At 31.6% G+C, this 24,492-nt stretch overlaps 1 protein-coding gene across 1 annotated transcript in view; it reads left to right on the top strand.

Annotated features, from left to right (window-relative positions):
• Positions 1-24,492, top strand: part of LOC118199710 (EF-hand calcium-binding domain-containing protein 6-like) — a 100,950-nt gene that overhangs the window by 38,304 nt on the left and 38,154 nt on the right. Inside the window, exons 5-7 of the mRNA XM_035371623.2 lie at positions 3,559-3,653; positions 11,531-11,582; positions 21,853-21,989. Of these exons, the coding sequence (XP_035227514.2) occupies positions 3,559-3,653; positions 11,531-11,582; positions 21,853-21,989 (284 nt within the window). The remainder of the gene's footprint in view (positions 1-3,558; positions 3,654-11,530; positions 11,583-21,852; positions 21,990-24,492) is intronic.

The raw sequence follows: 24,492 nt of genomic DNA, 5'->3' as shown, positions 1-24,492 counted from the left end.
TACTGGATTCCAGTCCGGTGAGAATGCTGGCCAGTCCATACGGGTGATATCCTCCGATTGAAGGCGTTCGCTTACAATGTTTGCACGGTAAGGACGGACGTTGTCATCCATAAACACAAATTGTGCGCCCATGGCGCCCTGAAACAAATGTACATGTTGTTCCAGAATGACGTCCCGATAGATTTGGCTTGTCATGGTTCCAATTTAAACATGCAGGTCAGTTCTGGAATCCAGAATAATTCCACCCCAAACGAGCACTCCTGCACCACCCTAACGGTGTCGTTCAATGATGTTTTCTTGGTGGTAACGGGTACCTGGAGCTCTCCGGCAAGAAAGTCCGGCGAGAATCAGACTGCAAGCTAAACCTGGACTCATCAGAAAACATCACACAAGCCCACTGTTGCGGTGTCCACAATGCATGCTCTCTACTCCAGGCTAACCGCAGGCGACAATGAGTTGCAGTAAGTGGAATGCATCTGACAGGTCTATGAGCATATAGACCAATCTGCCCTAAGCGTCTGTACACGGTCTGCCTTGAAATTGTTGTACCAGTGGCTGAAGAGAGCTGACGAGACAGGTCTGAGGCTGTGCTCCGCCTGTTTCTTTTGGCAGTAACTGCCAGATACGTTGTTTCCTCATTCGGTGTTGTAACTCTGGGGCGACCTGTGCTGTAACGTCTACTCACATTACCATCATCTTGGAATCGTTGGCAAAGCCTGGAGATGACACTCTGGGCAATTCCAAGTTCGTCTGATACTTCCAGTTGGGTATGCCCACATTCCAGACGGCCAATAATTCTACCACGTAAAAAATCCTCCAAATGCGTCCTTTGTGTCATAACTATTCGTTTATTGCACTGAAATGCTTATAAAGCGCCTGCAAACAATTTTACTTCTTTGCCTGTATTCCTTATAATATCACTCTATTACGTTCTCATCATTGTGATGTACTATCGGTGTCATCTGGTTACTTCTCGAAATTTGCATATAATTCTTGAAGATGTATATGATTTTACAGGTGATATATTTATTTTAGAGTTCGAATTCCGCGTGACTCCGAATTATCCTTAATTTATGGACATGAGTGTATAAATGAAAATTAAATATGCCAATCTCTTAAAAACAGTGACATAAGAAATACGATGAAAAATTGTTGCCAAACCCACATTTCTAAAAGAATGAAACTATTCAAAATGATGCAATTTCATCAAAAATCTACCAACAACAATAAGAAAGTAAAATTGTTGCCAAAATCACATTTTTAAAAATGTGAGATGCGAGAAGTGTACTCGGAAAATTTACTTTACTTTAAAATTTTTTTTTAAAATACAAAATATTATTATTTTTCCAAAATTCTTTTTGTAAAAGCAGTCGCAAGGATGAAAGTTTAGCAAGTCCAAAAATCAAAGAAAACTAAACTGTACATTTTTTAAAATAAACTTAAAAAAAAAAATCCCGTTGAAAAGGTGTTAAGCTCATGTTGTTAAATAAATTCGTATTTAATCGATTTATTAAAACACAAAATTTATTTTAAGCTCGTAAAATAGCTATGTGCCTACATTTCATGACGATGTGAAAATGGAGAGTGTAGAGTAAAATCTCGCTTTCCTATAGCCCGTTATGTCTCAAAATGACGAGATTTCATCACAAAACATAAAATAAAAAAATTCTAATTCTAATTTTGAAAAAAATCGCTTCAAAGTGCACTGGCTCTTTTCTAGATGCACCTATGTACCAAATTTCGTAGCCGTGGGTCTATTAGCTTACAGGGACCAAAAGACACACACACAGACAGACTCTTTCTTTTATTATATGTAAAGATGGCAATGTATTGCACAAGAATGAATGCTGAAGTAATATAACATGTAAATCCATATAATTTCTGCCATTGTTTTAAGATAAATATCATTATGATTATCATATGCAATACAGTCCTCATGTTGTGATTTAATACATAGTTGCATACTTATTTTAAAGTGCTTTAATAATTGCATTTTTCTGTTTTATCAATTTAGGACCACACTGTGGTAGGTACTTTTATATGGACTATGTTAGCTTAAGTGATTATGATTATGGCAAAGTATGTGACCCTACAAAAATATGATGAACGTAGAAAGCATCTTTCCCATAGGATTTCTGATGAAGATTGTAACATTTTTGTATTAGACTTACATAAAAGTTATAAAGTTTAAGCAAACCACAGTGGGATTACTAGTATCGCATCTCATTTATTTTATGAATAAATTTCTCAAGTCTAAGAAAGGCTGAATCTTTAATGTATGTGCAGTCGTTACCCAGCCCATATTTTCCCAATTGTTGGTCAACATATACATCCAGTAACAAAATTGTTTTAAATGATGCAAAGATTCATGTTTGATCATTTTAAAAGTTAAAGACATCAGTTTTGTAAATATTATGAAATCTAATTTTTTTATGCATTGCTCAGTTTCCTACATATGTTTAGGAAAATTTTATGCTCATTATAGAAAATAAAACATAAAAGGTTTGACCTCCTGTATGACGAAAATTGACTGAGATATTTTATTTCAAAATCTGTGATTTTTGGTGCATATTTGCATTGTCTTCATGGAATATACATTCCATGAAGTTAATATGTGCAGTACTCTAACATTTTTTTTAATTCAAGCAGGTTGATGTGCACATGGAGGCAGTATTGGTTTGCTCTGTAATGCTGAGAATTCTGCGATTCTGTGTTTTTTTTTTTTTTTTTTTTTTTTTTTTTTAACATATCAGGATGCATATGGACACATGATCAAGTAAAAAGAGATTTAAGTGTTGAAAACAGAAAGAAAGTGGTGTTTTTTGCTTTTTTAATTTAGTTAATTCATTACTGTTTTATGAAGTTCTGAGTGTTAAGTTATGGATGTTTTTTATGTAAATTTTAATGTTTCCTTATGGATGTTTCTTCCATTTTTAATTTTGTTTACTCATTGCTTTTTCAGGTAATTTTTCAATATCCCACCATTTTCTTTAAATGGCTATTGTTTTTTATGTGTTAGATTGGCGAAAAATTAGTCCCAATGACTTTGTGGAAAAGTTGAGGGGATAACGCAAGAATGCCGTTATTACATTAAAAGCTATTACAGTACAAAGTCCGTAATCCGGACGTCCATTATCCGAAATGATCTATAATCTGGACCTCAAAGCCACAAACTTTATGCATGCGCGTAAAGAATACGCTTACATTACGCAATGTGTGTGTTGAAAGAAATGTTTAATAAAGTAAACAAATAAATATTAAGCTTTTTTTTTTTTTTTTTTTTTTTTTTTTGTAAAATGTGATACCCTTTAGATCATAATTGCTCTTTATTTCATAAATTACGGTTTCATATTTTTAATTGTATAATTTCTGCATGTCATCTTACCAAATTTAAATTGATGATCTATAATTCAGAAAAACCCCTAATCCGGAATCACCGAAGTCCCGACAAGTCCGGATTACGAACTTTGTACTGTATATAAAAAATATAGTAGTTTTTAATGCTTTTAGCATGAAAACTTGTATGATACGTATTTAATGAAGGATTTTTCTTTATAGGTTAATGTTGATTCATATGGAAAGCTTAATTATTATGATTTTTTAACAAAGATATCTGGTTTGAAGAATATATGCGATACTAGAATTTCTGAAAAGTAAGTTACAGTTTTGTAAACATCATAGATGCCATGCATCACTCATATATTCCATCTTGAACATTATGGGGGAATATGTAAGATATAAAAAATATAATGGCTGCTTTAAGACTAATTGGCGACCTTAAAATTAATGATTCTAGATTTTATGCTCTCCCTTTAAGTTCATTTGTTCTCCCAAATTCAAGATCTTTCCATGTTATGTAACACTTAATGCAGATGCCTCTCTTCCAATCAAAATAATTGTAAACCGAAACTTTTCTAACTTGATCTGAAACCTTTAGCTCCCTCCCTTTTTCCTTCGAATTGCGGCATCCACTTACACTTAAGCTTTCCTTCTGCTTCTTAAGCTTTTGCTGCTAGGTTTACTCATCTAAAATAATGTCATACTACCAAACCCGTGTACATGGAAATTATTTCATTCAACTATGATTGAAAAATATCTTATCTACAGAAAGCTGATCTAATGTAAATTATCCTGCAATAAAATTATGTTTCGAAATGGCCATATCTGGAGGTTTTTGGTTTGTGCATTCATCCTTCTGGCTACGCAATAAAGTGTCTTCGGAAACCAAAAATTAAAGCACTGGATTCTTTCTTCTATGCTATAAAACATTACATATATATATATAATAAAAAATAAAAGAGAAATGTGTTATTATAAAATTTAGGCTGTTCATGCGATGTGTGCATTGTTATACAACAATTTCAAATTAACTAGAAGTGGACTGTACTAAATATTTTATTCAACAACTTTAATCAAATGCGTGCCATCTTTCAAGCGATGACTTACTACTAACAACAACAGCAATAAAAAAAACTGAGTAAGCGTTTACAGGGTTGCTGTAATGAACATCTGCGCCATGCAAGGTGCCAAGAAGAGAAAAAATGACGTAATCTTACAGTTAAATAGTCTTAATGACTTAACATACCCCTGGCATTGAAGGGTTACTTCAATAATTTCGTGCGATAATACTCATAATAACCTACAAAATTGTACAATTACTACCTTATACAATAATGCAATACGAATAATATCTCTTAATTCAATATAATAATATTCAATTTTCAATAACAATTTTATACACAATACAATGTACAATACAAGTTTTATAATAATAAGCTAACACTTAACTAACTTAGGAAGCTTCTTCTTGGGGTAAAATTGCAATTTTTGTAATTCCATGCTTAATGATGCCCTTTGCTGTCTGTATTTCTACTACTCTAACCTTACCGTCAACTCCAGGAAAAATTCTTGTAATGCGCCCTAACACCCATCTACAAACAGGAAGCTCATCCTCCTTAACTAGTACTAGCATACCTATTTTAATATTCATTTGTTCTACCTTCCATTTTGAACGCTGTTGTAGTGTGTTTAAATAGTCCCTATGCCAACGATTCCATATCAACTGGATAAATCTGGTAGTTCGTTTCCATCTTGAGAGTCTGTTTCCAGGTATATCAATTAATTCAGGTTTTACTATAGCATTCAAGGGTCTTCCAATGAGAAAATGACCTGGTGTTAATGCCTCTAAATCATTTACATCGGAAGATAAGGGAGTAATAGGGCGAGAATTTAAAACATACTCTATCTGAGTTACTACAGTTAATAACTCCTCGAAAGTCAACCTTGCATTACCTACAATCCGCTTTGAGTGATATTTCACGGATTTTATTCCAGATTCCCACAGTCCACCAAAATTAGGTGTCCGTGGGGGAATAAACTTCCATACTATTCCTTCTTCACCTAAATAATCTGCTAATTTTTTGTCAAGATTTCTAATTAAATTGTTAATTCTTTGCAATTCGGCATTTACGCCAACGAAGTTTTTTGCATTGTCTGAGAAAATGATTGAGCATTTTCCGCGCCTAGCAATAAATCTCTTTAAGGTGGCAATAAATGCGTCAGTGGTGAGATCACTCACTAGTTCGAGATGCACTGCCTTTGTTATAAGGCAAATAAAAAGAGCTAAATATACCTTATGAAGAGTTCCTTTCCTCTGTCCCTTGTACCTAATAAAAAATGGACCGCAAAAATCGGTGCCGACATGATTAAAGAGTGAGCTTGGATTTACGCGCTCTGCAGGTAATGACCCCATAATTTGTTCGATAGTGACTGGTTTATTTTTACTACAAATTATACATTCATGGGTAATCTTTCTAGTTAAATTCCTACCTTGTAATGGCCAAAATTTCTGTCTCATAAAACACAATAATGCTTGCGAACCTACGTGTAAATGTTTCTGATGATAATGCTCAGCAATCAGCTTAGTTAGTTTGCATTTAACAGGCAAAATTATTTGATGTTTTTGTGAAAACATTACATTGGCCCCTAGTAATCAGCCTCCTACTCTCATTACATTATTTGCATCCAAAAAAAGGTTCAAAGAAAGTAGATTACTTTTATTATTAATGGATTTACCTTGTGCGAGGGAGTTGTATTCTGAATAAAAACTACATTTTTGAACCTCTCTTACTAAAAAGGATTCTGCCTCATTTAACTCCTTTGAACTTACTCCTCCTGTTCTTCTCTGTGCTCCTTTCTGTTTTGCACACCTAGAGTTCCAAATGAACCTGAAAATATAACTAACAATATGTAATAATTTTAAATAATTGTTAGTGATATCTAGGACATTATCAATAAATTTTGAAGGCAAAGTGCATAAACAAGCAATGTCAGTTATTTTTCTCAGTGCATTAGAAAATGTCTCTGTTTTTTCTAATTGTTCAAAGTCAATGTTCTTGTTAGGTATGACACCCTCACTCAAGAATGGAGGACCTTTCCACCACAGATCAGCATCATGCAGCTTGTCAAAATTCAGTCCTCGGGAAATAAGGTCTGCTGGGTTCTCCTCTAAACACACATAATTCCACTGGCATGTATGTGTTAGCTCTTGGATCTTCAATACTCGATTAGCAACAAAAGTTTTTAGTACATGCGGAGGATTCTGAAGCCATGCTAACACTATGGTTGAGTCACACCACAGACATATTTTACTGATGTCCAATTTCAATAAAGGCACCACCTTTGCAACAAGCTGTGCTAGCAGTACAGCTGCGCAGAGTTCCAGTCGAGGTACTGTCAGCGGTTTTAGTGGAGCTACTCTGGACTTGCTGCAAAGCAAATGTGAAGATAAATTATTGTGACTTCTACAGCGTAAATAGATGGCTACTCCGTGTGCGTGTTTTGATGCATCTGAAAATCCATGAATTTGTATATCAGAAAAACTATCCTGTAAAACATATCTACTGACTTTCAAATTGTTGATAGATTGCATTGAATCAATAAAAAGTTGCCACTCCTTAATTATCCTTCGGGTAGCGGATCGTTCCAATCAAGCTTCAATAACCAAAGTCTTTGGATGAAGATTTTTGCTTTTGTTATCCCTGGACCAAGCAGTCCTAATGGATCATAAATGAGAGCAATATCAGACAACATTGTTCTCTTTGTGTAAGTAGTTGATTTCTTGATCATTGATTTGTACGAAAAACAACCTATCCTTGGATTCCATAATAATCCTAAAGTTTTGATGCTCTGATCGTCATCGAAATTACTGAAAGAATATTCCTCTTGTCCATCCGGAAACTGCAAAAGATCAGGATGATTAGCACACCATCTGTGCAGACGCATTCCTCCACGTGATAATAGGTCAATCAATTGCGACTGTAATTCTTTAGCCTCTATTAGAGTATGGGCTCCTGTGAGTACGTCATCGACGTAAAAATCCCTTTGTACTATTGGCGCTGCTAACGAAAAATTGTTTTTCTCATCTTCTGCTAATTGATTAAGTGTGCGTGTTGCTAGATATGGTGCGTTGGAAGTACCGTAAGTTATAGTCTTCAGTCTATAGACCTTAACTGGTTCTTCTTCACTACTCTTCCATAAGATGCGTAATAAATCTCTTTGATGTTCTTTAATCAAAATCTGACGATACATTTTTACAATGTCTGCTGTGAAGGCAATTTTATGCGTTCGAAATCTGCAAATAATATCAAATAGTTCGTCTTGAACTAACCCTCCATTCAGCAGAATATCGTTTAACGAAATTCCAGTAGTCGTAGGAGCAGTGGCATCGAACACTACCCTAAGTTTAGTGCTAGGTTTCTCGGGCCTGAAAACCCCATGGTGAGGAAGATAATATGAGAAACTAGAGCTATCCCCTTCATCAATTTCTTCGGAATGGCCTAATTCATTATATTCCTTAATGAAATCTTCGTATAAGTGTTTCATTACGGGATTGCGAGTGAAGCGTTTAAGTAGATAATTCGGTCTTTTGCTAGCGTTTTCTCTCGATTCCCCTAAAAGGCTAAGTCCTTCCTCCTTAATTGGCTTTTCCACTACATATCTGCCATTATCTTGCCTCGTGTGTGTACGAAGAAAGTGCTGTTCACAAAATTCCTCTTCCTGACTTTTCACTTTTTTTGCTTCATTAATACCTTCAATCTCCCAAAACCTTCTCATGTTGTCAGATAAATTATCCCCATTTTCCACAAACCCACAAAAATTATTAACACTGCCTTGCTGCGGCCTGCGTACTGACCCGCTAACGATGTATCCAAAAACTGACTGATGGAGAATCAGGTCTTGCATATTTATTCTATTTGTTCCCAGTAAATCGAAAAATATTTCGTTAGATAATAAAACATGTATTTGACCAGGTTTATAAAACTCTGGATCAGCTAAACCAATGAGTTGCATCAGGAATAACATCAGGCTTAACATCAGGAATGTTTATATATCTAGCAGGCGTTACGCGAGTTATTTTTGGAGCAACAAAAAATTGTAAGGTACGAATAAAATCTCTAGTAGCGTTAGCGATGGTTGCTATAGCTTTTTCCTTAATACTCATAACTGTACCATTGATACCTGAAATAGAAGCGTTTATTTTTCTTTTCTTCAAATTCAATAACTCAGCACCTTGTTTAGTAATAAAATTATTTTGAGAACCGGAATCCAGCAAGGCTCTCAGCGAAATAAATTTTCCATCATTACCCTTAACGAAAATAATTGCAGTTGAAAGTAGAACTTGTTTATTAAAAGAACTGGAAATATTCAGCGCAGTACCGTTAATGGACTTTGCTTGGTTGGTTTCATTAGTGTCACTAACCTTTTGGCTGCTTGCCATTAGAGTAAATGTATCAGCATTTGGAGAAAGATTACTGCTTAATTTATTAGTCTTGTTTGTGATTTGATTCGATGTGCCATTTGCTTTATTGAAATTTTCTTCATTTCGATCAAAATGTAAGAGCAAATTGTGAAATTTCTGACATTTTCTGCATGTATTAGAACTTTTACAGTCCTTGATTGTGTGGACCGAAGATAAACAATTGAAACAATTTTTTTTTTTGTCTTTACAAATTCAAATCGTTTCTTGACTGTTAGATTTAAGAATTGCACACATTTCAACAATAAATGATCAGCTTTACAATAAGGACAATTTTTTGAATTTTCTGAAAGTGATGTAAGAGCTTTGGTATTAAATGAACGTTTCGATTTCCCATGCGGAGGTTTGTAATGTGATAGGGTGCGAGCGTGTTCCTTAAAAAAACGTGTCAGTTGTTTAACCGTTCCTATTTCGTCTTTTTTAAGTGACCTTTGCCACCAACACCGAGTATTTCTATCCAACCTTTCAACTAATAAATAAACAATTAACGTGTCTGAAAATTCTTCCACCTTTTGCTCCAATGCTTCCAAGGATCGTAAACATTCATGCACCTTATCGATAAATTTTAAAAGCGACGAAGTAGAATCACTCGTTTGAGGTATAGAAATTAATTTCTTTATGATAGAATTGATCAAATCTTTTTTGTTGCAGTAGCGCTCAACCAACAGATTCCGTGCTATGTCATAATTCGAATCTGAAATTGGAATGGACTGAATAATATTTAAAGCGTCTGCCTTACACCTGAAATAGAAGCGTACTCTTTAAATATTGCAATTTTTGTGCATTAGTTAATTTGCTATTTTTATGCACAACTGCCGAAAATAAATCCTCAAATTCAATCCATTCTTCGATTTTCCCACTAAATATTGGAAGAGACAATTTAGGTAATTTTATATTTTGAGCAGCTATTCCTTTGAGAACGGATCTCAGAAATTTTTCTTTTAATTTTCAAATGAATTTCATCGAGATTATCTACTACATTTTCCTTTTCCTTAATGAATTCGTCAGTGTCCTTTTCTTCACAATGTGCAAATAAAGAATCGAAAATGTTACTTAATTCCTTTTTAAATTCTAATATTTTTGATTCGTATAACTCCAATAAGGAAATATCTGCTTCATCCACTGTAGAATTTACCTTATTTTCAAACTTTCTGATACTGCATTTTAAACTTTTTTTGTTAGCTTTAATCGCTTTCAATTCATTCATCATGAACAAATAAATAATTTATCACTTACCGTGATTGCAGATTTCTCGACAGCAACACCGGAAATGAACGATGACACAGTATTCAATCTTAATTGCGTAATCCACACGAAAACGAAAGCATTCCAAACATTCTATATGAAGTTATCCGTAATACAACCAAACAAAAGTATTACAAATGTTCTAAAAAGTTAATTTTAGCAACGATATCTTTTACCTGTGGCTCGGCAGGCCATAAAGTGTTCATGCGATGCGTGCATTGTTATACAACAATTTCAAATTAACTAGAAGTGGACTGTACTAAATATTTTATTCAACAACTTTAATCAAATGCGTGCCATCTTTCAAGCAATGACTTACTACAGAAAAAATGACGTAATCTTACAGCTAAATAGTCTTAATGACTTAACATAGGCAAAACAACTACTTTATTTTAATGTAGATTTTAAATAAAGTTCTCCAAACTACGATTTTTTTTTTTTTTTTTTTTTTGCCTAATTTTAAGTATTATAATTATTATTTAAGAAAAAAAGCATATGCTCACTTTTTCAAATGCACAGTGTATATGTTAGGACATAAAGTTTTTAATTCATTTCTATAATTTGTGTTGTACAACTGAAATTAATAAATAAGTTAAATCATTAAAGTATTTAAGTTGTCTGTGAATATTGTTATAATAATGGCATAGCAGTTTGACCTATGCTGACTAGTGGTCAAATAAATAAGAATGCTGAACTCTGGTAGCTTAGTCTAGGTTTGATTCTGGGAAATAGGCTAACTACATGAGTATTTTTATGATTTTTCCCATATTTAATATGAATTTGAACCAATTTCTCTGTAAATATGTTCCTTCCCTTAAGCTGATAATCCTTGTGTGCATTGCCCAAATCTGTTAAGCAAATTACATAATGAATTGATCCTATGCGGAAATCATGGAGACTGTTAAACAAGAATTCTGATGTAGAAATGCAGCATATATTGCAAAATTATAAATAATTTTTTTAATTTGTTAATGAATTTATTTTGAATAGTTAAATTAATGTAATTCCTTAATTCCCATATAATAGGAATCAAAATTTAAAAAAAAAAAGTTTTCATTCCACACTTTGACATACATTATTTGGGTATACTAATTTAATGTAATTTTTCTAATATTTAATTTCCATCATTTAAATAATTTGACTTGTTATTATACTTTTTAATTACATGTAAGAAGGTAATAATGATACTTAAACGTAGAGAATCACTTACAAAGCTTTGTTTATTCCTGAAAAGTACCCTTATTTTTTAATTATTATGGAAATGTGTACTAAATCTAGAGGTATAGTTGCTATTGTTAGAATTCAGAAAAAAAGTCGCAAAAGAACACAATTAAATGCATTTAGAATAATGTGCAAAAATGTTTACTTCATTTAATTGCTGTTTAACGACTTCATTAAAATTTATTTATTTATTTATTTTTTAAATTTTTATCATAAAAATAGCAGTTACTCTTGTTATTATTTCAGGTTGCCTGAGCAAATTTCAGTTGATGAAATTGAACTTCGAATCAAAGAAAAGGTATACTTTTATACAACTTAATTACAAACAAGAAAGGATTTTAGAACTTGAGATTAATGAAAGTTTTATTCTTTAATACATATTAAAGTTTTTGTACTTATATTCATTAGGTTGTAGATCATATATTATTGTTAAACCAATATGAAAACTGTTAATGATAATTTCAGAAAACTACCATTAAATGTTAAACATGAAGCTGTTTCATAAATTATGTTCATTTATATTTTTAGCATAATTTTTCCTCCTGGATGAGGGAAACAATGTTAGTGAAAAAGTTAAGCATCACAATTGGTATCTTCAAAGTGATTTTTCACATCAAACAAGAAAAGTTTTTAAAAAGAAAAAAGAAGCTGAACAATTTTTGAGTACTTTAAAAATTTCAAGATGTATGAAAAGACCAGTACTTCCCTATTATAACAACAGGGTTTGTAGCAGTCCTTATAAGTGCTTATAAGTCCTTATATTTGAAAATAAAATATAAAGGCTCTTATAGGTGCTTACTTTTTCTTTAAAGCCCTTATTTTTTTGTTTTTAGTGCTTATTTTTTGCTTTTAGTGCTTTTTTTTAAATGAACGCGCAATTTTTCCCCATACCAAAGCCGAAACTAATTAAACAACCTTTCTTCCTAATATGGAATGTCAGATCGTGAATCATACTCCCGGAAATGCTTTTCTCCCTTTCTCTGCATTAACATAACCGGAGAGTACAGACAGGTGCCCGTCGTTCTGTTGGTCAAAGAATTGCCAAAGCAGTAGAAAATTTCGGTACATTCGGCATTCTTTTCCTCCCACCCAAATACTACACACGTTTGAATTTCTATCAAGATCTTAATAATTTGCATTCTCGTTCCGCTTGGTCAGTTCATATTCGTGTTTATTATGATCGTTATGCTTATATTATGAGTGTATGTATGAAATGCTTATAATAACATAGTTGCAGTACCTGCTGAAGAACTTCCAAAAATGGTTGTGTTTTAACACAGATTAGCTTTCTAAGGAATAATATTCGGAATGGCCTAAATAAAGGGAAGGTAATCGAATAGTCAAAATAATTTCATTTTTTTTTTGGCCAATACATTATACAGTACGAAGATTGGGAGGTTCTCTCCTTCTCCGCAAAATCTCGAATATTGAAACTTTTACAGTTTGCTGCAAAACAAGAAACGGAACTTTTTTTTTTTTTTTTTTTTTTTTTTTTTTTTTTTTTTTTTTTTTTTTGTGTGTGTGTGTGTTGTTGTTGTTGTTGTTTTGTCACTTTCCAATCTGGATTGAATAGGACGAAAAGTTTTGCGGTCTATTAACCCAAGCGAAGAATGATTCTATTCCGGAAATTTAACTTCGTCTGTTGAAAATTAGAATAAAAAACACCCCAGATTGGTAAGTCTCTTTCTTTTCCTTTATTTAGTTCTTTATTCTCCCAATACCTGCAGCTGTTGAATCCGATTGCGTAATATCATGTAGGGAAGAATTACGGCGCACATATTGCGCAATAACTTTTGCGATATTTTGCAGAAATAAATAATTTTGATGTTCTGTCCGAGATTTGTTTATGAACACTTAAAAGAGTTTTACTGTGCTTGCAAAACAGAATATTTTTCTGTTCCGTTGGTTTGTTTTTATATGATGCACATATCGAACTGTCAAAAGCATTTATTTAGCGGAAAAATCTAAAGAACGGCTACAGTCTATCCCCCCTCCGCTCCTCTTTTTCAAGTTACGCTGGACTGTCCGAATATTCGCCAATTTTCAAGTATGGCGGGTAGTTAAGCTTTTACTGTTAAAGGATGACAGCATAAAGCAAATTTCTGTCTTCTGATTTCAGAAATGTTCCTCTTTTTTACTTAAATTACTTTGCTTGCGATATCTGTTAAAGGAAAACTGATATACGATGAAAATTTAGAAAATGTTCAGAATTTAGATTTAAATTAGTTAAATATGAATATGAGTGGGAAAATAAATTGTTTTTATTATTAAGTTCCAAGCGAATAGAATAAATATGCCTTATTATTATTTATTTCCTCTATTTTGAACTGAAATTTCATCATTAAATCGTGTAATATAGTTTAGTTCTGCATAGTTTTTTTTTTTCTCCCATTGTAAACTAGTTCTGTAAATTTAACTGTTATTTAAAATTTTTTTTAAAAAAGTAATTATTTTCCATGGTTGAGGTAATGCTTATTCTCTCTTAATAAATACTGCATTTCTCATATTTTAAATTACGAGTCTTAATTTTTAAGGTTATGCAGTTGTGTATAATGTAATTAGATAGGTGCTTATTTTTTTTCTTAAAATGTGCTTGAAAAGTGCTTATAGGTGCTTATTTTTTTAACTAAAACGTGGCTATGAACCCTGAACAACCATGGCATGAAAAGTGATTTAGCACAATTCTGCTTTGCTGAGAAACAGGATGTTACCAATTTATGTGTCTGCCTATGATTTCTTCAACTAAAGAAATATTTTTTCTTAAAAAAAAAAAAAAAAATACAGTGCAAAGTTTAAGATTCGGATTTCCCGGGATTTTGGATATTAGATCATCAGTTTAAATTTAGTAACATGATGTATAGAAATTATAAAATATACGATAGTGATTTATGAAATAATGAAGCATTTATGACTTTTGAGGGAATCAAAATTTAAAGAAAAAACATAATATTTATTTGTTTGCCTTATTAAACATTTCTTTCAGTATAGGCAATTTAAGTTGCTTCACTTTTTGTGTTAATACTTTTCCCTATCGATAGACATAATTTCTTGCTCACTTATGAAGCCGTATTGTTCAAGCTCTACAGTTGTCATTTTGAGAATTTCCACTAAATTGAGAGGCGAAATTTTTTCATTCTCATCAACTTTTCATCTGGGTCACTTTCTTCATATTTAGTAGCAATATTTTATAGATTTAGAACCATACTGTAGATTCGGCTGTTCATTACTTAATTGATGATTGAGACATTTTCATAGCAATGGAAAACTTCTATTATATCATCTTCATTTAATACCGCTTTTCCACATTTCTTTGCAAAATCCATTAACTGGAAAATTTCGCCTTTTGTTTGCGATATCTGAAAAACCTTTGAATTCACAGCTATCATCATAAAAATCAGTTAGAATCTGTTTCACATTATTGCCTATTTATGTTGAGACTAGCGACTAATGGCATTATGTTCCACTAAATTTTGTCTTGCTTCCATTTTGCATTGACAAAATTAAGCTATAATTATATTAGTTTAGTTATTTATTATACTTATGCATATTTCCTGCATATGCTTTAGACTTATTTGAGTCCCGAATAAATAAATTCCCACATATACCATTATCCAAGGCATCTCCAGGACCAGCACTGGACATTTTGTTGTTCGGTGTTGTTTCTGTGGGTCTGAAATTCTGTTACTAAGCACCTCCCTAAAATCTAAAAATTTTTCCTGTAATTTTTGCATTTCAGTGCCTTTATTAAATTCTAAAAACTTTGCTATCCCTTAATTTTGTTCTTGGTGGATCTCTGAAATCTGAAAATTTTGCTTATCTTAAATTCTGGTGACAGTTCCGGCTGCACTAACTCTGGTGAGAATTCTGTGTTTATCTGAATTACAAATCAGTTATTCTCAATTCAAACAAGGTTAAATGTAATCTTTTTTCCTATGATTATCATTTGGAAAATCTACTTCTTGCATAAAGAAAGAAATTTCTTTAATATTTCTCCTTATCGACACACTCAACATTTCACAGCTGTGTTAGCTGAAGTCTGTAATCATTGCCAAGCATGTGATGTCAACATAAGAAGTTACCATGTTCTTGGATATACAATTATGGTAAGATCCCTCTTAATGCAAAGTATACATTCCATCAAAGTAGAGCATAATATGAAACAGCATTAAACAAGGTTATCTCATCATGTAAATATTGGGGATAGGGGAAGATAGGTAGAAAATTGGTCAGGTATTTTACTGTTAAATTTATTAATTATGTTTTTTCAACAATAAAACAAAAATTTATTTTTTACAAGTATAGAAGTATAATAAACGAATATTCATATAAAAATAAATAAAATTCTAAGTCGGTATGTTTACATTTCAGATCATTCAGTCTCCTCTGTATTTCCAATTTTCTGTAAGTGTATAAGGCATCCATAACACCCCGTCTTGCCTTTGAACTCCTGTTAAAAGTTGGGTCATTTTCACTAAATTGGTCCATAATTTCTGTTATAATGATCAAACTGGTTTTTAGAAACTCTGTTGAAAGTTCTTTTTGCTCTTCTTCAGAAATCACTACTTTCAATATTTTTGTGTTCTTCTTGGTCCACTAATTCCTTGAGCTCATCATTAGAAAGACTTGCTGCTGTTTCTTGCACTATTTTTTCGACATCTTCCACATTTACCTGATATAAACAAACCGCTTTGTTTTGCTAATTCCACTATTTCCTTCATATCGACAGAGTGTCCAGTGTCTCCGCCCTTGCTGCTTAGATCTAGCCAAATGTTCTTTCACTCCCCCTTTCAAACATTTGTCTGTTACCGCATTCTAAGAAAGGTTTATGTTTTCTGCAGCATTCATGATATTGTAGTTGTTCCAAAACTCTCTTATTGATTGTTTCTCTTCTGCTTCTGTTTTTTCAAACATCTGTCTAAGTTACAATAACACGCCAAAAAAATATTAATTTAGAAGTCAAACAATAAAAATCAGTGTTATATTTTCAAATTTCACAGGACTAGTTTCGATGGTTTTACCGAACCATCATCCTCAGCTGCAAAAAACCATCATCCTCAGCTGCAAAAGCGCTTTTGCAGCTGAGGATGATGGTTCGGTAAAACCATCGAAACTAGTCCTGTGAAATTTGAAAATATAACACTGATTTTTGTTGTTTGACTTCTAAATTAATATTTGTCTAAATGTTCGAAACAGGTAATAAGCCTTAAAATTTGATATTGGTTGGATTAAGAAAGTTGTGTTAGGCGGCAAGAAAACCACTTCGACTGGAATGCATGTTATTAAGTCAGTTAAATTCGTTGGATGGCTTGGAGCATTATGATGTAGTGCGCAATAGCATTTAACAGACAGGCAAAAATATTCAGTGAACCAATTCTGGAAAATTTTCATAGTTATCCATGGTTTTTTATTAGACTCCCAAATTACAAGTAAAGTTGATTTGGATATTTCTTTCATCGCTCTTGGGTTTTTGGAATGGTAAACAAGTAAGGGTTTTAATTTGAAATCTCCGCTTGCATTACCACCCAGTTGAAGTGTTAAGCGATCTTTTGCAGCTTTAAATCCTGGTGCACGTTTTTCTTCACGGAATAAAAATGTTCGTTTTGGCATTCTTTTCCAAAATAGGCCTGTTTTATCAACATTAAAAACCAATTCTGGAGAATAGTTTCCTTGTTCAATTATTGTTTTTAATGTCGCTGGGAATTCAACTGCCACTTTCGTATCACCACTTACTTCTTCTTCTGTAATCTGTATGTTATGATGATTATTTCGATGTTTAAATCCATTAAACCATCCTCGACTTGCAACGAAAGTTTCACTTGTGTCACTTGCCTCAACCTGAATAGAATTAAAAATCCTTCTTGCTTTCTCCATTATAATAGATTGTCTTAATGGCATATTGTGTTCAATTTCGTCGTCAATCCATATAGAAAGTTGTTTTTCCATTTCTTCTATTGTATTATTTCTAGAACGGGTAATTCTAGTTGCAGAGCTTGTCGTAGTTGCAGTTGCCGATGACAGTATTTTTCCTTTATTCTTAAAAATAGTCTTACTTTGCCAAATTCAATGCAGCACCAATTTGAGATTGATGTTCATTAGTATCTAATCTCCAAATCACTTGCATTTTAGTTTCTAGTGAAATGTTTTTTCTTGTTGCTTTATTTTCATGTTTTTTATTATCACCCATGATAAAAACTAAAAATCATAGTATTGGTCACTATATCAATCGTTATATTATATAAATTTATACTTACAATAACGTCAACAAATGTTTGAAACAATAAAAATACGTTCGTATAACACCTTAGGAGAGAAGAAACACAGATAAACTGCTTCGGATATCGGGAAGCCTAACACCGCGTGCAATTTCGGGGATTCTCACAATTCAAATAAAAGAGCGTTAAACCGAAACAGCGTTAAGCAGGGCCTTACTGTACTAAGATTTTTTTTTCTTTTTTGATACACATCACTAATCGAGTCATTTCTTAAGTTACAGTATGTTGATAAAAAATACGTTCATATAACACCTTAGGAAAAAAGAAACACAGATAAACTGCTTCGGATATCGGGAAGCCTAACGCTGCATGCAATTTCGGGGATTCTCACAATTCAAATAAAAGAGCGTTAAACCAAAACAGCGTTAAGCGGGGCCTTACTGTACTAAGATTTTTTTTTTCTTTTTTGATACACATCACTAATTGAGTCATTTCTTAAGTTATGGTATGTTGATAATCATGCAGTTGTGAAAGCAAAAAATAATAAGTAATATTTTGCCAGGTTGGTGTCAGGGACATAAATTGTTCAGTAGATGTAAAATCAACATTGTTTCGAACTAGAATGTTTTGGTTAGAGATGTATCTCAAGCAAAAAAGTGGCTACAGAGCTAAATTATAAACCATACAGACATTTTCCATAATAAATGATTGTTTCTTCAATATGGAGAAATTTTTATTTAGTTGTGAAGTAAATTATAAATCTGGACTCTCTGCATATTTTATTATGAAAAATATTAAATATGCAAGAATAAAGCATACAAAAAAATTTCAATTAAAAAAAAATAGTTGCTGTTAATCTGGTTTTTAGATCATTTTGGATTTCAAACTTTGTACTGTAGTATAAACATTTTTATTATTAAATACTAGTATATGCATTCTGTTTTAAAATATGATATAGGATAATTAGGAATGATTCATTGGGTTTTAAAGTCCTGTATTTCATAAAATATTGTTGATGGAATTATAAATGATACACAGAAATGAATGTTAAATATCCAAGTATATATCCCAATTTTAAAATTCACTTGAATGTCTCAATGAAGAACTCTCACACCACTGGGTTGGGCAATAGTGTGCTAAAGAAGTACAGTGTTCTCATCACTTGCTCAATTTACAGACCTCATGGTTTGTGATTTCTTTCTCTAGGGATGTGTTAAAACTCTTTCTAAATCCCCCACAGCTAGAAACATTGGCTGAATTCAAGAATCGGATTTAAGGGCATTATTAGTCAAACTCGAATACCACATACATGTGTCTTTTGGACCACACTGAAAATTTGTGATGTTATGAGCACAAACTTGGATATTTAACATTTATTTTTTATATCATTTGTTGCTTCATTGTTTCATCTGTAATATATTTTTAACCCATATTTTACCATTGTCCTTTATGCAGGACAGTACATATATGATGGCTGTACCAAAAAAGTAATAATGTTTAAACTATTTCTTTCACATTATATTATTGCTAGAAAGCTGCTTGTTATATTAGCTATTTTCTTTTAAGTTTTGACTTTTATAAACCTGTTTTTTAAAAACATACAAAAAGGACTAATTTTGATTTTTTGCATTTTATTTTTTGAACACATAAAAAAAGAGGAAAAAAGGGTAAAATAAAAAGTTTTGAATTTATGCTAAATAAAATAGGTCTCCATTAATGTGAATGACAAAAAATCCGAAAGAAAAATATATTATAGATCCTTATTTTGCTTTCTTTTTTAGAGCGTCCTATATATAGAACAATAGTAAAATCCACTATCATATGACGTTAAAACATAACATTGCTTTGGAGTGAAATGGTTACGTCCATTTCATCTCCTCGGTGTAAAATGTAGCAATCAATTATTTCCTGCGCTGTGTCTCCTTTTGTAAAGAGGTATATTTAGCATCTGAAAGCCGTTTCACACGTTTTATTTGTATGAAAGAAATTTACTTTTGTGAATGTTTATTTTGTAAAGTATATTTACTTTATGCATCCAAAATGAGTCGGAAATTTCTAACAGCTGAAGAAGCTTTGGATTATTTTATGACATTAGATGATGAAGATACTGAGCCGGAAATGGTAATAATACCACCTGATCCAGATGCAGTCAGTGACAATGAAGAAATAGATGATGTCTGTACTAAGACTAAATGCACATAAGCTATTTGTGACGAAAACACAGCAGGAACTGTGGAAATTTTAGTAGGAAATGAAGATGATGAAATAAATATGTGTGGCAAAACTTGATTGGAAAGATTGCGTTCTTAAATATTCATGTGCTTCAGAAATATTTTCTCAAGATTCTAGTCAGTCTCTAACTGATTTTGTTTCTGGAAAATCTCCTACAGAACTTTGAGTATGACACTGAAAAAATGATAGACAAAGGTGTTATTGATTATAACAGATACGCTGGGCAGACAAATAATCATAATTTTTCACTGACAAAACAAAAGAACTCAAGCAATTCTAAGGTATATTTTTTTATAGTGGCTACCTGAAAAAATGTTTTGGAAAAACGTGCCAGACACAGGAACTATACTATTTAGTCGAGCAATGCCATGAAATAGATATTTTGAAATCAAGCGGTATATTCATTTCATTCACAATAGCACCATTACCTCTATTTACAAAGTATGTCCAATTTATGATTTCCTGAATGATGCTTTACAACAATTAGGTGTATTTTCCAAACATCTAAGCATTGATCAAAGAATGGTGAGCTATTTCAGTCGACATGGTTGTAAAATATATATAAACGAAACCAAAGCTCTTGATCTTATAGAATATCGATGGGCTATAACAGTCAGCTATTTGGGATTATCAGTAACTAGGAACATTCAAGGCAGAACATTAGGTGTGCAGCAGACAAATCTGGACTTCTTGAAAATGCAAACTGATCATGTGATTATCAAAAACTGTGATGGACGTCAACGTTGTTGTCAATTAAAAAAATTGTACTAGGAAACCGACAACTATTTGTAAAAAATCTAATATTGGCTAATGTTCGAGTTGTTTTTCACCATTCCATTCAAAGAATAGGCTTGAAAGAAAATAATGTCTTGGAATTTCATAGCACTGGATTTGACCATCGTCCTGTATATAGGACAACCTGTAAACTCAAAGAAAATAAAAGTTTCGTATGTTTTTCAAATTTATTATCTTCTCTTATCTATTTAAAAAACGAAATTAGAAATTTCAAACAAAAATTTTAATTTCTTCGATCATTGGTAAAATATGGGTTAATGTAGTGTTTTAAAAAACTGTTGATTCATTTGTAATCAACCTGTGGTTTTTTTATCCGTAAATATTTAGTATGTGCCTTTCCACCTTGTTTAGAAACAAATGGCTACTTTTCACATGTGTACATTATTTGTTTCATCTGTAATATATATTTTTTTAGATGTAATGTTTTAAAAAAAACTGTTGATTCATTTGTAATCAGCCTGTGGTTTTTTTATCCTTAAATATTTAATATGTGCCTTTCCACCTTGTTTAGAAACAAATGGCTATTACTTTGCACATGAGCACATTATTTGCATTTCTTCAGCTAGTAAAAATTTTCTTTTAAAATATAACAATTTTTCATCGTTAAATATTTAATATGCTTCCTATGTTCAATTTGTACTGTGGAAAATGATGCAATAGCAGAAAGTAGAATGCTTAAAAGATTAGCAAAGTGGCAAATTAAAAAACACAAGTATACCTTTCTGTGATTTAGAGGCATGTCTTTGGCACATTATTAGAAGCAGTTGTATAACTGTGGCCACCACATAACACCTGTTAGAGACAAATTTCTGGGTATGTTTATATATGCTATTTATTTTAAATTCCTTTTAAAAGTACATTAAATAAAATAATAAATGCAAGTTTATATTAAATTGCTTCTGTATTTATAGATAAAATATGTTGTAGTTTGTAGATGTTGAATGAATGTCTGATTTGCATTCATCACGGTTTACTTATTTTTATTTATTTTATTATTATTATTTTGTATGTGTATAATATTTGGCAACAAATCGTGCTTTTCTAAGCTTGCTCCAACTCTGTATTCTCTCACCATGCCCACTGTAAAAAAAAGAAATACCAAAATGGGTGTGATGCAGTAAAAGATAAACTGAAATGTGAAAATAGGAACGTATTGCCTTTAATGATGCAGATTGTAAAAAATTATATAATTTTCAACATATTTTTTTATGTAATTAAGACTTTTTTTAATCAAAGATAGATTAAAACATTTTTTATTAATCTTTGATCAAGTGAAGAATTCTAATTGTGGTATTTCAAATCCTGATATGCTGTTTTATCTTATGCCAGATAAGTTCAAGATTGCGTGATGTCATTTGTGCATTCTGGCTTTTTGATATCAATAAAGATGGCTTTATTCAGAAAAATGAACTCCGTCGGATTATTCGAAATTACTGTTTTGAATTTAGTGATGATTTATATAATGAGTAAGTATCTTCTTTCTCTGTATGCATACATATTATTAGAATGATATAGTGAATTTTTTAGAAGCAGTTGTTAAAGTAATAGCTGCAATCTTTTGTTTAATTAATCACTTTAAAAATGTGTCAGACCATTAAATAATTACTTTATTGATTATAATGTTATTCCGATTATTTTTCAGAAGTACTAAATAACTGGCAGATCAAGTGTTGTCTAGAATTAACTTTCTATTTTTAAAAATTTCCAAAAGTGTTACATTTAAAAGTCATCCGGAATTTAAGGTTGCTTGCCAATTTCATTTTATAACTGAATGAAAAGTAATCGGTGCAGATAATGGTAGATAATACTAATAAAAATTAATGTATATCTTATCTACAGTTTTAATTAAATGCATTATAAGTTCCAAATGTTGCTTCTTCTTTTCAAGTTCTTTATGTTTATTTTTCAATTTTAATTTTTATTCATAATATTATTGTTATAAAACTTTCTAATTTGCATTATTGAGATGTTCTTTGTCCTTTTTTTAACATCCTGTTTTCTTATTAAATGAGTATTCTAGGTAATTTTTTAAAAATATCATAACAATATTTTCTGAATTTCAGTGTAGATAAAGATAAATGTTTTCATCTAGTGATAATTTTTTTAAAAAGATATTAAAAAAAATTCTTTTTGAATTTATCTTAATATTCTACAGAATAAAGTATTTATGCTGTAGTGATTAATGTTTAAAAAATTCTCAAATTCTTTGCTTAAAAAACTAGGAAGTGTACAGAAACAAGCATTAAGGCTTATCATTGGGCAGTGAAGCTCTTGCCTATTGATACAATGTTGTTTTTGACAAAAAACAAAACCCATTCAGAATATTATTCAAGAGAGAGCTTCAATACCTTATGAAAAACTTATTAGATTTGAAGATACGTTTTGGGGGATTATCAACCCAGAAATACAAACCTCGAAATCCAGGATGAATTTGCCGAGAGGTTTCTGGCCATTAGAGAAATGTTTGAATTTTAAGAAGTGCGACTGCTGCTAAAACAAGAAATCTCATGGAATTGATGGTCTAGAGCAGTGTTTTCCAAGCCTTTTTTTTTTACCTATGCCCCACCTAATATTTTCCAAAATTCTTATACCCTCTAACATATACATACTTTTTAATATTCAAAAATTGAAATGTTAACTAAAGAAACTTGAATGATAGGTTTTAGGGGAAAATCACTAAGAAATTGCTGAGCAAACACAGTAAATAAATTTTCAGAGATATAATGTAGAACTGCATTCAAGTTCAAAATAATTTTAATGAAGGAATTTTCTATATTATTTTAATTATTAGTGATTATTTATTATTTAAATTTAGTGAGATCCTTACGACTGATGCTTGCTGCAAAGAGATTTCATGTTGGGTTCCAGTTTAGTTAAATTCTATCTCAAGTCTTCCTGGTTTATTGCATCCAGACAATTTTTTTTTTTTTTTTTTTTTTTAATCATTTATGGCATTAACTCTGCATTCCTCTAAATCTGAAGATGGAAACGCTAACAATAGTTCTCTTGCACATTTGGTTTTGGTTTTCTCACAAAGCCATACTGTTGCTCTTTTTATATTTAATAATGTTTTAATTGACTTATCATTTTGCATTTCTGTGAGTTCTTGATACTGCATATTTGAAATACTAGACAAATCCACTAATATTGTCTGCATCATCCAAGTTGGAAATTCAGTTTCTTTCAAATTAGTTAATAAAATTGTCATATGGTTCACATTAACATGTGGTATCAGTCACTCATTTCTAGAGCCAAAGAAATTTTCAAAAATTTTTGTTATAAATATATGTCTGACATGATTCAATAAAGGTAATAAAACCAAATATCTTCACTTTTGCATCGACTAGGATGTTTTATTTGTTCCTTGAAGTTGTTCATTTAGTATATTTATTTTTTCAAAGATATTGGCTAAATAATTCACAAATTGACCATTATCAGATTTTTCATTCCAGGTTAATTATTTAAAAAAATCACTAAGAGTGTCAAATAGTTCCATAAATCTTTTCAAGCAGCTCTTTTTTGAGAGCCATCTTACTTCAGTGTGAATTCTCTCATGGTCTTCATTTTGTTCTTCACAAAATAGCTTGATAACACATTCACATTTGGCACTAGCTTTATTAGCATTGATACACTTTGTAATTAAATTTAGAACAGGCAAAATGTTTTTAATACCAAATTTTCCTAGTGAATAACACATTGCACAAGAAGCATTTTTGGATTCTAGTCTTTCATCAATTTTAAGCAACCATTTTTTCTTCCCTATCATATTAGGGGCAGCATCTGCTGTACAAGGTGTTATATTTTTCATTGGTATATTATTGACATCTAGTAAAAAAAAAGTAATTTCTTAGCTTACTATATATACTTTTGGAGGTAGTGGTGCTTTCTAAAGATTTACAGAACTACATTTCTAAAGCAAAATTACCTTTATCAATGTGTTTTACTTGAATTATAAATATGGCTGCATTG

The sequence above is a fragment of the Stegodyphus dumicola genome, chromosome 10, assembly GCF_044657685.1.
Source record: "Stegodyphus dumicola isolate Sdum_Otavi_A_Nest chromosome 10, ASM4465768v1".
Classification (NCBI taxonomy): domain Eukaryota; kingdom Metazoa; phylum Arthropoda; class Arachnida; order Araneae; family Eresidae; genus Stegodyphus; species Stegodyphus dumicola.
Note: the sequence above shows the minus strand (reverse complement) of the source record. Positions and strands in the feature narration are given on the sequence as shown.